The 16,918-nt window shown below is 37.4% G+C and overlaps 3 protein-coding genes across 3 annotated transcripts; 2 read left to right on the plus strand and 1 right to left on the minus strand.

Annotated features, from left to right (window-relative positions):
- The first annotated feature begins 5,308 nt into the window (after positions 1-5,308).
- Positions 5,309-10,751, plus strand: LOC103336903 (AT hook motif DNA-binding family protein). Its single transcript, XM_008240038.3, has 5 exons — positions 5,309-5,977; positions 6,075-6,127; positions 7,302-7,433; positions 9,767-9,928; positions 10,106-10,751. Exons 1-5 carry the CDS (start codon positions 5,458-5,460, stop codon positions 10,370-10,372), a joined length of 1,134 nt encoding a protein of 377 aa, XP_008238260.2. The 5' UTR covers positions 5,309-5,457; the 3' UTR covers positions 10,373-10,751.
- A 1,710-nt stretch (positions 10,752-12,461) lies between these two features.
- Positions 12,462-13,261, plus strand: LOC103336904 (uncharacterized). The gene has a single exon (XM_008240039.3). The coding sequence runs from the start codon at positions 12,710-12,712 to the stop codon at positions 13,091-13,093; it is 384 nt and encodes a 127-aa protein (XP_008238261.1). The 5' UTR covers positions 12,462-12,709; the 3' UTR covers positions 13,094-13,261.
- An 818-nt stretch (positions 13,262-14,079) lies between these two features.
- On the minus strand, positions 14,080-15,366 carry LOC103336905 (aspartic proteinase nepenthesin-1-like). The gene has a single exon (XM_008240040.2). The coding sequence runs from the start codon at positions 15,364-15,366 to the stop codon at positions 14,080-14,082; it is 1,287 nt and encodes a 428-aa protein (XP_008238262.2).
- Between the last annotated feature and the right edge of the window lie 1,552 nt (positions 15,367-16,918).

Genomic DNA, 16,918 nt, shown 5'->3' on the forward strand with positions numbered 1-16,918 from the left:
ATCCATTATCCTGAGTCATGGAGAAAAATGAGGAATGTGGGAGTTGGAACCCAAGACTCCACTGTCTATAAAAGGCCACTTAACACAATATCCCAGAGAAAGAGGAGAAAATCATGTACAATACTATTTTAAACTCTCCTGCAATTATACTCCTATTAACTTGAGCGTCCGGCTTCACTGGTGGCAATAGAAGATGGTGTCGGCTTCTCAACATGGAAATTATATTACTTGTTGAAGGATTTGAAATTTTCGGCTCTAACAATTGGCACAATCTGTTGGAACTGTACAAAAAGTCATATTGAGAAGCAATGGACACTATATAATCAAATGCTCACTTATGCTCTAATGGGCACACCAATCCATCAATCCAAGCTACATTGGGGGCACGAAGACCCCAAAAAGATAAGAATTTATATACTCAACCTTTTATGGTTTCACTATTTTGCATGAGATTGTGGCAATTTAACATTGCACTTCTTCATTTCATAGTATAAATTAAGGAAGGTGACCACCACAATCCTTCAAGGTGTTGGAGTTTTAGTGAAATACATTTTCACAATTTTCAAGTTGTATGCAGACATTATCCAAATTTTCATTGCGATTGCATATATTCTATGACAAATTGATTGAATTGGGGTAGGGCCCCAGACTAAATCTTTCAAAGGCGGGTGTTTCGCTCTCACTTGATTATCCGCATAGCATAAAATAAGTAACATAAATATTTAGTATCAATTATTGAGTAGACAATTTCCTCTAAAAATCCTTCACGATTTTCAAGTTCCTAAATGTTGGTGTCAATTATTTATTTTATTTTTTTAGTAGAGATGCAATTGTTTGGTGCAAGGAAACTCAACATTGAGTATATCTTTGAATTGGCTAGTACAAAAGAGTTTTCCTTTTCCTATAACAAATCTTCTACATTTTCAATTTTCAAAGAGGTTTGCATCCTATTATGTTCTACAAACTAGTCGGATCGGTGGCATGCATTATATATCATTCATAAGTAAATAATGAAGAATAGAACTACTTTCTCTCTTGTCTGTTACATGTTAGTATTTTCTTTGATAATATATGTTTCCTATGTATATTTGGAGCACCTGCAACAGTAATATTTTATCGGTTTAGAACCTAAAAAGTAAGCACAATCATTTTATTCTTGAATGAAGCAGCCACCACCTACTACTAGATGCACTCCAACCCTTCTCACAATGAGATAAGGAATCTTATTATCTCATATATAATTGACTTTCAAGCAGTTGTAATAGGAACATCACACAAGGGTTGCAAACTAGGAGCATATCCAAATTTTATTTCAAAGACTAAAAAAATTCAACTAACAGAGTTGATGATAAATTGAAGAAAGGAGAGGTGTGTACCAAAGCCAACACACTCCATGAAGTGGTGCTTGGCTGACGACTTCGTCATTATCAAAGCACAACAAATATGTTATGTTTCAAAACTCCACAAACTATCTTGGTTCATATTAATTGTTTAACAATATCATTGGATCCATGCTGATCCTAACATCACCATGAGGTTACCAATCCTCTGAGGGCGATCAATTGGGTTCATGTTGATCCCTATATCACCCCGGGGGTTTCCAATCCCTTGAGGGAAATCAATTAGATCCATGCTGACCCCAACATCATCCTAAGGTTACCAATCATCTGAGGGCGATCAATTGAGTTCATATTGATCCTTATATCACCCTGGAGTTTACCAATCCTTTAGGGGTAATCAATTGGATCTATGCCGATCCCAACATCACTCTGAGGTTACTAATCCTTTAGGGATGATCAATTGGGTCCATACCGATACTTACATCACCCCTGTGGTTACCAATCCCTTGGGGGCAATTAATTGAATCCATGCTGATGCCAACATCACCCTGAGGTTACCAATCCTTTTGGGGGCAATCAATTGGACCCATGCTAATCCCAAGATCACCTCGAGATTACCAATCCTCTAGGGATGATCAATTGGGTTCATGTCGATCCCTACATCACCCTGAGGGTTACTAATCCCCTGAGGGCAATCAATTAGATCCATGTCGATCCCAACATCACCCTGAGGTTATCAATCCTCTGGGGTTTTCAATTGGGTCCATGCCGATCCCTACATCATCCCGATGTTACCAATCCTCTAAGGAAAATCAATTGGGTCATTGTCGATCCCTACATCACCAAGGGATTATTAATCCATTTGGGCCCATCAATCGGATCCTTAGTCAATCCCAATCAATTGGATCCTTTGCTAATCCCAACTAAAGTTCACCAAATTTGACAATACATTATCACAACTCAGGAACTTGTGGATTAAGGATTTCTCACGGCGATGCTTTACTCATGAATTTTTGCTTAGTCATGGTGAAAATGTAACAAACTTGGTTTGCTTCTAAAGTCCATAACTTATATTTCCTCGTGTTCGTTAGTTAACAAATCTATTTATTATATTACTTAACACCTCATAAAATCTCACATGGAACAAATTCTCACAATGAATATTTTCTCTCTCTACATCCAAGAATGAAGTATATATGAAGCAATAACCTATTATCTATACATCCTAAACTTGGAGGAGTGGAGAAAATCAAGTAACATGACATCCATTATCCTGAGTCATGGAGAAAAATAAGGAATGTGGGAGTTGGAACCCAAGACTTTGTTGCCTATAAAAGGCGAATTAACACAACATCCCAAAGAAAGAGGAGAAAATCAGGTATAATACTAAAACTCTCCTACGATTATACTCCTATTGACTTGAGCATCCGGCTTCATTGGTGTCAATAGAAGATGGTGTCCGGCTTCTCAAAATGGAAATTATATTACTTGTTAGAAGATTCAAAATTTTCGGCTCCAACAGTGACCACCTCGTTTGGTCGCTAAAAAGGGACATTTCATCACCACAACCATTCCACAACCAAATGTTTTCGTCGCTAAGATGGTCGCCTTAGACTCTTTGTTGAAAGTAACAGGCGACCAACAACTATTTTGTTCGCCATTTGGTGACCAAGTAGTTCGTCGCCAATCAGATTTTAGTTGGTTGCCTATAAAGAAAGGTTCCTTCGAAAACACCAAAATTTGGTGCGTATTGAGGATGAAGTTTCTATTTATAGTCTCAACAATCAAACACCAAAAAAAAAAGAAGCCATATCTGTAAAACAACGTAGTTTTTATCAATTAAATTCATAAAACCCTTATCAACGACTAACATATGTTGATCGCCAAAACCCATTAAATATTTAGGCACAAATTTCCCTTTGGAGCGGCAAAATATTTCCATTCCGTCTCATTTTTCATTTTTGCGCCCCCAACATTGACAAAATGGCTACCAAGCTCGCGTTAGGTCGTGAAGTTCTCTCCGAGCCACCAAAACAGCTTGTCACCCTTTAATAATTTTTGGTCACTACTCAATTGAGTGAAGTCTTACCACAAGCATACCTATGGACAAAATATTTGGCTACCAACTATCTTAGTTTTGTCGTGCATACATATTTTTGGAGACCAAATTATAGTTGGTTGCAGAACATTTGGTAGTAGAAAAGGTTTTTTCTTGTAGTAAGAAAAAAGCGGAGAGGAGGAAGAAAGAAAAAAACTAAAAAAGTGGTATGGCAAGGAAGAAGAAACAGAAAGGAAAGAAGAGGAAGAAAGAAAGAAAAGGGAGAAAAAGGAAAAAAAAGGAAAAAAGAAAGTAGATAAGATCAAATTAGTTGAATTTGTGAGCTCCATTATTTCTAATTATACGTAGGAAGTACGTATTGGTTGACTATGTAATAACTATTGAATCTTTTATGAAAAAAATTAATTTTGAGTGAAAATATTCGTTAAAGCCATTGTAGTTTGATACTCCAAAAGGTGGCGGTCAATTTAACGACGGTTTTCAAAGCATAACAACGACGGTGGATTACTGTCGTCTATTTTGTTTTTTTAGTAGTAGTGTTTACTGATATTAACGATGCTTTTATTATAAACCGACATCTTTGGATATAATAAACAATTGTTCTATTAGACAAATTGTCGTCTTTAGATCTAATAGACAACGGTTCTTTCAGAAAAACCGTCGTCTTTATAATTAATAGACAACAATTTGGAGTAAAAGCGTCGTCTTTACAAATAATAGACGACGGTGAATCATCGTTGTAGTTTTACATTCAAAAGATGACGGTTGATTTAATGACGGTTTTCAAAAGAAAAAGACGACGGTTTTTCCCAGTCGTCTATTTCTATTTTTGTAGTAGTGTAATGTCACTTGAACTTATACATTAGTTTCAATTTGTCACCTTAAAGAAAAATTTAAGACAAATGTCACTTTAATTTTTGAAAATCCATTATTTTTCATATGACTTTAACACCATCCAATTTTCCATCTATTTAAGGGTATTTTAGTCTTTCAATTTTCAAGGGTATTTTAAAAAATGGAAAAATCATTATATAAAAAATGGTATATCTTTTAAACAATTAAAATTGAAAAAAAAAATTCATTTCTCACATTCCCCCATCCCCTATGCGCCACCAGCGGCTCCAACCAACTCCACTCACCTTGAAATCCATTCCCCTTCCCTTTTCTCCTTCCTACTTCTTTCTCTACCGTGGAACATTTACCCTCCACCCAAACCGAGTCCACCTTCTTCTTCTTCTTTTTTCTTTTTGAAAACTTTAGACATGTTCAATGAACACCATAAAAAAAATTATGCATGCTTAAAGACATAGAGATTAGAGGGGGATAAGGGGTCCTATGCAATGTGTTTTGGGTGCGGATGCGGTTAGGGTGGTGGAGAAAGGAAGAGAGAGGTATCTTTTTTTTTTCGTAGAAAATAGAAAGACTAAAATACCCTTAAAAATGGATGAAAAATTGGATTGTGCTAAAGTCAGAAGACAAATAATGGATTTTGAAAAATTAAAATTACATTTCTCTTAAAATTTTCTTTTAAGTGACAAATTGAAACTGAGATATAAGTTCAAGTGATATAATTTGACCCCAAAAAAAAAAAAGTTCATGTGATATTTCTACAAAAAAGTCCCCTCCATTTTGACTGCGGATATCTGTGGGCTAGGTCGGCCCAAAGGTAATTGCCTTAATCTTGCTTTGTTCTTTTGGGCCTCCGTCCCCAACTCAAAAAAAAGAAATAAGAAATAACAGAAAGGTGTTTCATTAGTACCGTAATTCCCTGCCACGTAGCAACCATAAAATAGATCCGCAACAGCGGCCATGGGCATAAATTAGCGAAACTCCTTTTATTATAAAAGCCCTAATAATATACTAAAACCCTAAAAAATCTAAACCCTACTTTAAAATCAAACGCTTTTTCTCCGCTAGATTTTTAATTCCACCTCTCTCTCTCTCTCTCTCTCTCTCTCTGTGTGAAACAAAGTAGGTCTCAACTCTCTCAGTACATTTTCCCGGAATCCAAACACCCCATTACGCGAAATCAGTTCTCTCCTTCTTGATCCCCCGCAAATGGATTCGCGGGAAGTTCCGCAGCAGCAGCAGCAGCCGCCGCCGCCTCCTCAGCAGCAGAACATGATGGTGGGTCCGCCTTCCTACCAAACGTCCATGCCCAACAGCAACCTAAACCCCAATTCGGGTCCCATGATGGGCGGCCCTAACCAGGCCCGGTTCCCGTTCAATGCCGTGCCTCAGCAGCAGCAGCAGCAGCAGCCCACATCGAAGCCGCAGATGGATTCTCTGAGCCCCAGTCCGTACGACGGGTCGCTGAGGCCCTGCGGCAGCGGCGGAGGGTTCAGCATCGACTCTTCTTCGGCTTCGGCGGCGAAGAAGAAACGCGGGCGGCCCAGAAAGTACTCACCCGACGGCAACATTGCGTTGGGATTGGCTCCCACGCAGATGCCCTCGACGGCTTCAACAGCCGTTGCTGGGCCCCACGGGGAGTCGAGTGGCACAATGTCTTCGGACCCCCCGGCCAAGAAGAACCGAGGGAGGCCCCCCGGTTCGGGCAAGAAGCAGTTGGACGCTTTGGGTAATTGATATTCTCAGTGCCATAACAAAATTTGGTGTGAATTTGTAGTTTATTGATGTACATTCCGGTGATTGGTGTTTGCTTGTGTGCTGTGCAGGAGCTGGTGGGGTTGGGTTCACGCCTCATGTTATTATGGTGCAAGCCGGCGAGGTATGTGACTTTCTTGATGTTAAGAGTAAATTGTAGTTAATGAAGTGAGTCTAATTGCAGTTCTTGCAAGGAACTTCTCATTGTTATTAGGAGATTCCTTAATAAAGAATGTTATTTAGTGCAATAAAGGATGGCCTTTAATTTTATTTAAAGTTGTGTGAACCAGAACTGTAATTCTGATGTTATGACTTTGAGGGTGTGAAAATAATTCGTCTGTAGTTTAACAATGGTGTAAATACTTGTATTGTGTTCTGATTCCAAGATGAAGATATATGAAATATATTAATTAATTTCTTTTAAGAATGTTTGTGTATTTCCCTTATTTTGGTACGACATTCAGCAATCATGTCAATTCTTTAGTTTTTGCCATCATCATAAAATGAAAATTTATTAATAAAAAGCATATATCAGCCAAAATAAAGGGTGCCCTAATATTTAAAATGCACTTTTGCTGTTTTTTTTTCCATCTTTGTGTGATGTCTGATATACCAGATCTTTCAACTTTTTGTTATAAGGAATGAAACTTATTTGATGGGTTTGTTGTAAATGGTTGTGTCACATTATCCTGTTTGTTGTTTACCAAATGAAGATACCACCTGTATGTACTTATGTAGATTTTTTGTTACCTTTGAGTATTATAAGGAATATTTTATTTTCTTGAATTTCTTCTGGTTGTTATCATTGGGGGTCTTAAGTATTGATATTTTTGGTATTTCGCAGGAAATACATTATGTTTGCTTTCATTGGATAATTATTCCTCAAAATACACCTCTCCATTGATCTGCGTCATTGGAATATGTGAGGATTACTTGTAGATGTTAGATATTGATCAATTGCGAATTTAGAATAATATATATAGCAGAATCCTAAGAGAAGAATTTTTTTGCATCCTTTTGTCAATAACTTTTTATTTATTTGTTTCTGTGTGACGAGTGGGGCTTTATCCACTAGAACAGTGGCGTAGTTGACCATGGTGATTAATTCAAATTGAAAAATAGCATTTCTTTATTATGCATTGTTTTATGTTATATAAGTGTCCAGGACTATGTTCTCATTTTCAGTTCTTGTGCATCTTTTATCCCAATTTCAATTTAATGCATAGATAATAATGATATTCGATATTTTCATCCAATTATGGTCTGCCTTCTTATTTGTGTGTCCTTGTGGTTTGCAGGATATTGCAGCAAAGGTTATGTCCTTTTCACAACAAGGACCGCGTACGGTTTGTATTCTCTCTGCAAATGGGGCCATCTGCAATGTTACCCTTCGCCAGCCAGCAATGTCTGGTGGTACTGTCACATATGAGGTACTTTGATATTTTTATAACAAATATGTTGGTATGGATGTTGGAACATGGATGTGGTTCTATATGTACTTACTGCAATATTACAGAACCAGAAATGAGTTTGATGAGGACTCAGGATAACAGATGCAAAAACCTACAAACTTGTGTATAGTTATGATATTACCTTCCTCTTCTCGATTTTACAAATACAAATTTTTTTTGTACCATATAGAAAAGCTGTTGTTTGTCCATATAAAAATGGGTCATGCTGTAAGAAAATGTCATTCATTTTGAATTTATTACTGTGGAGTAATGAAAACCCAAATTTACAACCTTTTCTCCTCTACATTGAGTACTTTGTAGTCAAATTTACGACCTTCCCTCTAGATTGAGTACTTTGCATTCATAGTTATAAGACATTTTATGTGGGGTCCTTTAATGTATAATGAGTTAAATATTCTGAGTTAAATACTCTCTTTTTCTAGTAAGTAAATTTTATTCAAGGTGATATCAAGGCACATGGAAACAATGTTCCAGATGTTTGCACTACCTTTACTGGTTTTGAAAGGTTAGATATAAATTGTCTGTTAATAGGGATCCCACAGTTACCACTGCCAGCTCTCTTTCTTAAGCTTTTATTGTGACATTTTCTGGTAATTATGGTGGATATGCATGTTTCGCAAGACAGACAAAAAATGGACCAATTTACTCAAACCCAAATCTGGCAAATTGTCCCTGAAACCGACTGACATGGTTGGTTCATATTGAGCTCTAGCTCGGTGATTCCAGCTACATGTGTGGCATTATTTTGCGAGAAGCACAAGTCTGTTTGTATCTTACAATTTCTTTTGTTAATAAAGTCTTGTTTCCTATCAAAATAATACTAAGTGCTACATGGGTTTTAAGCAATCAGTTCTAAATGTCTGGTCCAGAAGCAATAAAATTCCTTAATTATAAAAGTATATTGGGAGCAGAAATTTATATCAGAAGCATGGTGCACAAAGTTTTCTCACCTTGAAAATACTTCATATTTCTCTGTTGGTTTCCTCTTAAGTATGCTATGTTTTCATCATTTGAAGGTTGTAGTGCTATCCCACACCTACATTAGCTTGCACTGGATATCCTCATTTTACAGAAATTGAGGATACAGATATAACATTTTCAATTTCAGTCAACATCTATATAATCTGATTTGTGTTTTGTGAAAATATTATTTTGTTTTGTTTCTGCAAATGATTTTCTTGGAGAACATTAGTATGGCTGCTGTTTATTGTCTCGATACTATGATGATCTCTCTCTCTCTCTCGCGTGTATATTTGGGGGTGGGTTGAGGCTGGGTGCTTTTTGTTTAGTTTAGTCTAACCATTTAGATTATATTACTCCACAATGGAATTTCCATGCCGTTTAGCATAATTTATTATGCTATTTGGATTCTCAAATAACATTTTATTCAGCATTATGTAGCATTAAAGACCTGACAGTCTGTGCTACAGCACTTAAGTTTGATCTGTTTTTTGCGTAGGAGATGTGATTCCTTATATGGACCAATATTATTCCAGGAATCTCAATTTTGTTGGTTTTTTTAATGGTATGATAATTGAACTCGAAGAGCATCCATAATTAAATAAGTTTCAATTTTGCATGCAGTCAGTAAATTACATGAACGCAATTGAATTAGGAAACTTGAGGCCATGAAATCATGAAGTAAGGAAACATTGTAGAGTTTTCTGTTGATGACTAACAAGGCTGATGAAACAAATGCATATGGAATAACCATCCAAACAATTGAAAAAGTAGAAACAAATGAATAGATGTGGTATACGGGCAATCTCACAATTTGAAGGTTAAGCATATGCAACCGAATCTCAGAACCTTCAAACCTTCTTCTATACATCCAAAATTCGTTCTTTTAATAGAGTGAGTACTTCTATTTTGTAAAATTGGAGCTACTGTAAATTTAAGTAGTCTTTGTTATTGAGCGATGACATTCTTATTGAAGTTTGCTTAAGCAGATCTCTCTCTCTCTCTCTCTCTCTCTCTCTCTTACACACACTCACATGCACATCAGTCCCCCTCTCCTTTCTCACATGCACAATCACTCACTCACTTTCATGCCCACTCCACTTACACATTAACTGAGGCATTGGTAATGTGTTCTACTCTTTCCAGTGTTGATCTTTGTCCAACGAATGCACAAATTTGTTTGAGCACTCAATGTTACATAGTCATGTGATTCATTTCTGGTGTTATTTGACAAACTTATATAAACCTGGATGATCTTTTTCATGTTTAGTTCTTTATTTCTATTGTCGATATCTTTTGTGCTTATATTATCTATGTATTTTTCTTTGCAGGGTCGATTTGAGATTATTTCGTTGTCAGGTTCGTACTTGTTTTCTGAAAATAATGGGAACCGCAGCAGAAGTGGTGGTTTGAGTGTATCCTTGGCAGGGTCTGATGGCCAAGTTTTGGGTGGTGGAGTTGCAGGCATGCTGGTGGCAGCATCACCGGTACAGGTATCACTCTGCTACTATTTGCTCAGATCAGTTATGAAATTATGACTATGTTCATCTTCTGCAGTTGTAAAAGGATATCCAGGGAAATAAACATATCCTGTTGACTGTTTGACAGCCGAAAATTCATTAAATGCATATATAGCCTTTGCATTTAACTCAATTTTAATGCACTGCCAGGTCATTGTGGGTAGTTTTATTGCTGATGGGAAAAAATCCAACTCCAACTTCCTAAAATCCGGGCCTTCTTCTCCACCACCATCTCAAATGTTGAATTTTGGTGCACCGATGACGGCGGCCAGCCCCTCCTCTCAAGGAGCCTCAAGTGAGTCATCTGATGAGAATGGTAGTAGCCCTCTCAACAGGGGACCTGTGCTCTACAATAATCCTAGTCAACCCATTCATAATATGCAGATGTACCAACTATGGGGTCAAGCTCAACAGTGAAGTGGAAAATGCTTCCGGGTTACCAGTACAGCGCATTCGGGTATTGACTGCATTATTCTGCCTAGTGGATAGGGAGAAGGGGGGTGTGGGGGGACAACTCACAGGGGATTATTTTAGTTCTAGGTTGAGTTTTTGTTTTATTTTTTGCTTTCAAGGTAGTTCACACTTTCCCTTTCTCTCTCTAAATATGATTAAAACATGGGCTATTGTTGATAGCTGAGAATATGCCGCCTGTCCGTTAGGTTCTCATGAGTTAAATTGCATTTAAAATATTTTATCGTTCTTTCTATTTTTCATTTTTCTTTGTTTCCCTGCTAGGAGTATCTGACTTAATATGTAAACTTGTTTTACGAATATAAAATTTCATCGCAGTCTTGAATAGGCTTGAGTGGAATCTTATTACAGGTTCGCTCTCTCACAGTTTCAGTTGGCACATTGTATTCTCGTGTTTCATATCCTGGAATCTCTGCCCCCAGTATTTTCATCCAGTTCAGGACCGGATGTGAATTGTTACCTGAAATGTTTTTAATTTACATCAAGATTTGATCTGTTTGAGCATGTGTAGTGGTGAGGCAAGTGGCTGGAGGCTTGATGCCGTTTTCGCCGCCCAGAATTTTTGTCGTTCCGGGAGCGAGGGTTTAGAGGGTTAGAATTCAAACTTAATTATTAATTTTGTAGTTATTTTTGTAGCGACGAAGAGATTTTAGGTGTGAGAAGTGATTACCAAATTGTTAGTGCTTATTGAATTATGAAAAAAAAACTTTGGCCTTAAGGTATTGTAAGTATCCTAATGCAACTTTGAGTGGAGCAAAAAATTGGTATTTGCACATAAAGTGTAGCATGAAGTAATTTAGCATGGGTAGTATTTGCACATCGTTTATTAGAACAATTCCTATCAGGAAGACCAATATCAAAAATCTCAGGAAGAAGATTGCGACGTTTGAAATATCAGCAGGCTAATAGGTGGCACATTATCCATGATTGTTTATTGTGAGCATTTAGATACTTCGGTTTTCACATAGGGGCCTACGTACTTCAAGCCCGTCCCTTTCAAAGGAGCGGTGCTACCAAACAACAGAGAAGTTGCCGTGAAACTTATGAGAAATACTTTTGTTTTGTTTTGTTTTTTTTTTACAAGGGAAATTAACCTTAAGATTTAATCATCATCTCACTTTATTTTTATGGAGGGGAATGCTACATGTATAACATTTATGCATCATAAGAACTATATCACTAATAAATATGACCATAATTTCTCGTTTTGTTAAAGATATGTTTGAAAGTGATTGTAAATTGACTAACAATGTCTTCAAATAAATTAACGCGGCCGTGACATAAATTGCTAGAAGGACCCTAAATATCATAATTATATAATAAAAGGGTAATGTGAGACACCAAACTTTAGTTAAAGGGGCAAATAATGACGTAACCACCTAAAGACCAGAATGAGACGGGCCCTTCTCATAGTTTTTATTCTTTCAAATTTTTACTTAGATATGTATATATATGTTGCTTATGGAATGAGTCGGCCAGTGAGATTATTGGTCGACCCTAGATGTTCTAAAGCTTATTCTATATATTTTGTTTAGTTATTTACCTTTTCCTATGTGTTGATACTTGTTTAATAGAAAACTAAACATACTTTTATCCATTAACAGAACAAAATCATCCATTTATCTCCTATTATTCCGATTTCATAGTAATTATATTTGTTTCATGGTCTAATATATCCCTCCCGACATGAATTCTAGCAGAGTCTAGGTGAGAAATGGAGCTCAAAGTTCAAGTTCATTCAACCACCTCATGCATTTCTTCAATGGACCCACCAGCCACGGTCTCTAAGGTTCCTTTGGTGACAATCAGGAACGCGCCAACAGCCAGCAGGCGGGGTGGGCCCACTACCCCCCTGTCGGCAGTCACACTCCATTTCCTAATTTCCTAATTTCCTGCTACCCAGCGAAGCTTCCAACGGCTCTTTTGCCAGCAAAGCGACACACTAAAACCATATAATACAAATATAAATACAAAATAACTCTTTATTAATCCCAAAAATAAATATAAAAATAAATAAAAGCTATATCTCTCTCTCTCTCTCTCTAGCCGTTGGCTGGCCTATTCAGTCATACCCTGTCTGTCGACCACTTTCCCCGTAAATGCCTTTGCCTTAACTCCCAAATTAATAAGCACGTCCTAGTTCTCATTGTCCTCAAAACCAAAACAAACACATACCCAAAATCCACAAGCAAATTGTAAATTTGAAAATTTGCAAATAAAACACATACATAATCTCATACCCCAAATATTGTAAGGCTCATTTTTGTGTGAATTCTTTTTCCAATGGCCTGCTTGGTCTTGCCAATTGCAATGCTGAAAAAGAGGTGCATGGGGTCACGGATAGGCGGCTACCGGCATTTAACCGAAGAGGGGTTCGGAGGGTTGGAGAATCCGGTGACCGTGGTGGTCGGGAAGGAGAAGAGGGAGTTCTTGGTAGACCCTTTTGTGCTAGAAGAGAACCCGTTTCGGGTTTTGATCGAGATGATGAACAAGGACAAGAAGATGGTGGATTTTATTGATCATGAGAATGGCAAGGGGAGGAAGGTTTTTGTGGATGTTGATGCTATTCTTTTCGAGCATATGCTGTGGTTGATGTATAATGATTGTTCTTCTTTGTTCAAGCTCAATCTTAAGGAGATCATCGACTTCTATGCTCAAGATAATTAGGCAGATTCTACAGGAAAATACAGAGAGGTACTTCATATGAAACAGAGGTACCATGCTGCTCACTGATACGAGTCTATAGAATTCTTTTTGTAAAGAAATATTCTATAATCTAATAACTCACACATGAATATACATATTGCAATGGATAATTAATTATTCATCTCTCAATGACTAGATGTTCAACTCTTTTTTTTTTTTTTTTTGGCTTAATTTTAATTATTCATCATCACCATCATACCCCAATTCTCCATCAGACCCCAATTCTCAGTTTCTGTATGTTATGCTTAAGGTTGCATGAGTAATTGAAATAACTAGCTGGGTCTCAGGTTGATCAATTTGGTAATATTTCTTTCAAATTTTTGTTTTTAAATTGAAGAGAAAGAGGGAGTCAGAGGAGATAACAGAGATCAGAAAAGAAAACTCAAGTACTTGCTTTCTGCTCAAATGAGAATCAAAACCTGTTCGAATTAAATCATTCTTTACATTCAGCAAAGAAAGACAAAAGTCTTCAATTCTAATTTATGTTGACAAAAGTCAAGAAAGATGTCGCTTAGGATTATGGTAAACAAGGAGAAACTCAGCAAACAGATCTTATGTTACATTCCAAACTGAAAAGAACCAATGCTTCAAATTAGTAACTTCCACATTACTTTTTAACTTTCAAAAATCTGGATAGTAATGGGAAACCTTGATTTCTTTCTTTTTCTAAGTTTAGATTTGACCGAAGATTATTGTAACACGTTATCATCACGATAGTCTTAATCTGCCAAAAGGTGTGTAAGAATGATTGGCACAATCTTGCACCATGAACTTTCTTATAATCATAAATTCCGAGTATAAAATCAGATGGATGCATATCCATGTTAGTTTGCGAGAAAAGTCAGAATATATTAATGAACAAAACACAAAACTAATGCTGAATTATTATTACTGTTACTATTCTGCTGGTGTTTCATGAACACAAAACTTATTAAAACCTTCCATCTTCAACAATTCTCTGGAGAAAACGACAACCTCAGCGCAGCGACATCGAACAAGAACCTATAGTTGACCTGCTGAGCCGCGCCCAGAATGTTTAGACCATCACTTTGGTCCATTGACAATATGGTCATGCAAAACTCATTGTGATGTTCAAAGGCCTGGAAGAGTGTGGGTTTATGCAGCACAAAGTCAGCTCCTTCGAAATGAAGTGTCACCGATGGTGAAGTAAAGACAGTAGGGATATTCTGGTAGCAAAGATCAAAACCAGTCTTGCTTTTTTGCGTCATGGGTTGCCATCCATACATGTTGTGGAAGTAATCCACCACAGCTTGTTTCAAGACCTTGAATGCCTCTGCCACGATATGGCTATATGGTGATCCTGAATCCACTGCCATTCCTTTTCCACCTGCCATGAACAAACTTGGATCGATTTGGAGACGTTGTCCATTCAAACTTATAGCATCCAGTTTCGTGAAATAATAGTCATCTGGACCGCCCAAAATCGGTGTGCTACCAACACTGGGACCTCCAATTTGTGCATCCTCACCAAAATGTAGCAATGATTGGGCCTCAAATTGTGGTGGAAGGCAATACGAAAATCTTCGAAGGGTGATTTGGTTTAGTTGTTGTAGAATACCAGTGGGGTGACCCCTGCCTAACCCCAAAATCCCTCCTATTGGATTATCATGACCATGAAAATAGTCATTGAAGTTCACCTTATTGAAGAGTCCCCACCCAAATGCCACATTAGGGATAGCTAGTTGCCCTTGCTCAGATAAAAATGTGAACGTATCAAATCCGAAGGGGCCGTAAGTGGAACTGCGATCATAGTAGAACAACCCATAAACACAATTCTGGCCCTTTGTTCCAGGACCAAGGTTTGGAGGAACACACAGTGGGTGATCATCAGGCATGGGCCGGGAAGTGGTTGATCTCCTGATGCTGAAGTTAGGCATTGACAATTCGAAGCACGACTTGCATCCTTCGCATTGTACCCACGTTAGAGTGCTACCGGTGTCCAAGGCCAAGTTGGTTTTCTGAGGAGGTGTGCCAACGTACATCTCTATGTAATAGAAATCACTGTATGCATGTTTAACAGGTGAACTTATGGCGTTTGGGACTAAGGTTTCTGATGAGCTGGTGGTCATGATAAGGTCGAGGGCTCGAGCTTTGGATATTTCGGTCAGTTTTTGGTGTTTTTCAAAAAGGGTGAGGTTTTTGGGGAAGATGGAAGAGTTTGGTGAAAGAATGGTGAACATCTTAATGCTCAATCCTTGGGCTACGCCTCCCATGGTTGCCGGAAACATGAGAAAGACCATTAGAACGAAAAAGAAAACTGGAACTATTTTAGACATGTTTCTCGGGCTCATGTTTGAATTTTGATTATCTGATTTGATCCAGCTTCACAAGAAATAGGATATTTATAAGGTGTGATAATTAACTTTTGCATACCATCAGGTGAATGCAATTGAGGAAATATTAATCTTGCCATCTTGGAATGTGTCAACAAAGTTTGAAGATGTGGATCCACCAAAAATTAGTGCGTTTTATCCATGAGTTTTCTGTCATTGAAATTTTCATAAAGAGAATCGTTCTACTTTGAGATCACTTGCAGCATCTCCTATACTATAAACGGAGATGGATCCCTTAAGAGATTGGAAGATAGTGCTTGTCAATTTTCAATCACACAGATGAAGGTGGTTGAACTAGGAAGTTTCTGAAGTGACTATTTATATATGTACTCCACAGCTAGGCTAGGTATGATACACAACCGAACGACTCATCTCTATTTTCTTTGGATGATTTTCTAATTAATTACTTGAAACTTCAAAGTGTAAAATTTATAGATGGGCTGCCAAACAAACATGTACACACAACCAAAACCAAGTCTTTTGAACTTACTTGGGGATGTATACTATAAATTATAGGTCATATACTTAAATGGTCTTCCATAAAAGGAAAAGTTTCAGAAAAGGGTTTTTAAGCTATTGCCTGACCAGGATTAATATTTAGACCACGCCACGCTAACTGCAAGTTGCAACAGGGCATGCGAGCGCTGCCGAGAGCTGCTGACAGATGCAGACAGTTTCAATGTGGCATTTTGTCGAGCACCTGGTGTGCACGCATGGGTCGCCCACCAGCCTTCCACAGGATCGCCGGAGGAGCTGCCCAGCCATTTTTATTGCCTCCACGGAGTTTCCTGACCACATTTGTCCCTTAATGAATCCATCAATGCAGTATGAAACTTACATTGTTGACTCATTCATTAGCCTTATGACAAATTTCATGATAGAAGTTTAACATAGTATTATTGGAAATAAGGAACCAGATATCTCTAGTACTGATGATCAAACTTCACCAATTTGAAGGCTGAATTCTTTCTGAAATCTTTTTGATTCTTATGTTCTAAAGTAGTAAAAACAAATTTGATAATAAATCGGTGCAGGGTTCTATGCCCTCCTCCTCAATAAAAATTCAAAGAAAAAGAAAAAGGTATGTTTCATTTGGCAGTCACCTAACGGTCACATTCTTTTCCTTTCAATTACAACTAGGTCAATTATTTTGTAATCCTTTATATTTTTTTTTTGGAATAAATTTCAAGCTAAACTCAAATCCATGCATATAACATGTACATCTTAAAGAAAAAATTATGAACATATGGCAAAGAAAAAGAGTTATTATTTATTTTGATGGAGTTTGATGGGCACAATATATGAACCATTTCATGATCCTAGAGAATAGTGGTAAGCTAGTACTTATTCCAATCTTCCACAATTTTCCTGACCAAAAGACAATCTCCTCGCACCAACATCAAACAAGAACCTGTAATTAATCTGCTGAGCC

This window comes from Prunus mume, linkage group LG7, assembly GCF_029339155.1.
Source record: "Prunus mume cultivar Tortuosa linkage group LG7, ASM2933915v1, whole genome shotgun sequence".
Taxonomy (NCBI): domain Eukaryota; kingdom Viridiplantae; phylum Streptophyta; class Magnoliopsida; order Rosales; family Rosaceae; genus Prunus; species Prunus mume.

Bases quoted from the DNA above. Each gene is read 5' to 3' on its own strand.
- LOC103336905 (XM_008240040.2), bottom strand. From the start codon at position 15,366: ATGGGAGGCGTAGCCCAAGGATTGAGCATTAAGATGTTCACCATTCTT.
- LOC103336903 (XM_008240038.3), top strand. From the start codon at position 5,458: ATGGATTCGCGGGAAGTTCCGCAGCAGCAGCAGCAGCCGCCGCCGCCT. The intron at 5,978-6,074 runs GTAATTGATATT...TGTGCTGTGCAG, and splicing joins GAAGCAGTTGGACGCTTTGG to GAGCTGGTGGGGTTGGGTTC. The intron at 6,128-7,301 runs GTATGTGACTTT...TGTGGTTTGCAG, and splicing joins TTATGGTGCAAGCCGGCGAG to GATATTGCAGCAAAGGTTAT.
- LOC103336904 (XM_008240039.3), top strand. From the start codon at position 12,710: ATGGCCTGCTTGGTCTTGCCAATTGCAATGCTGAAAAAGAGGTGCATG.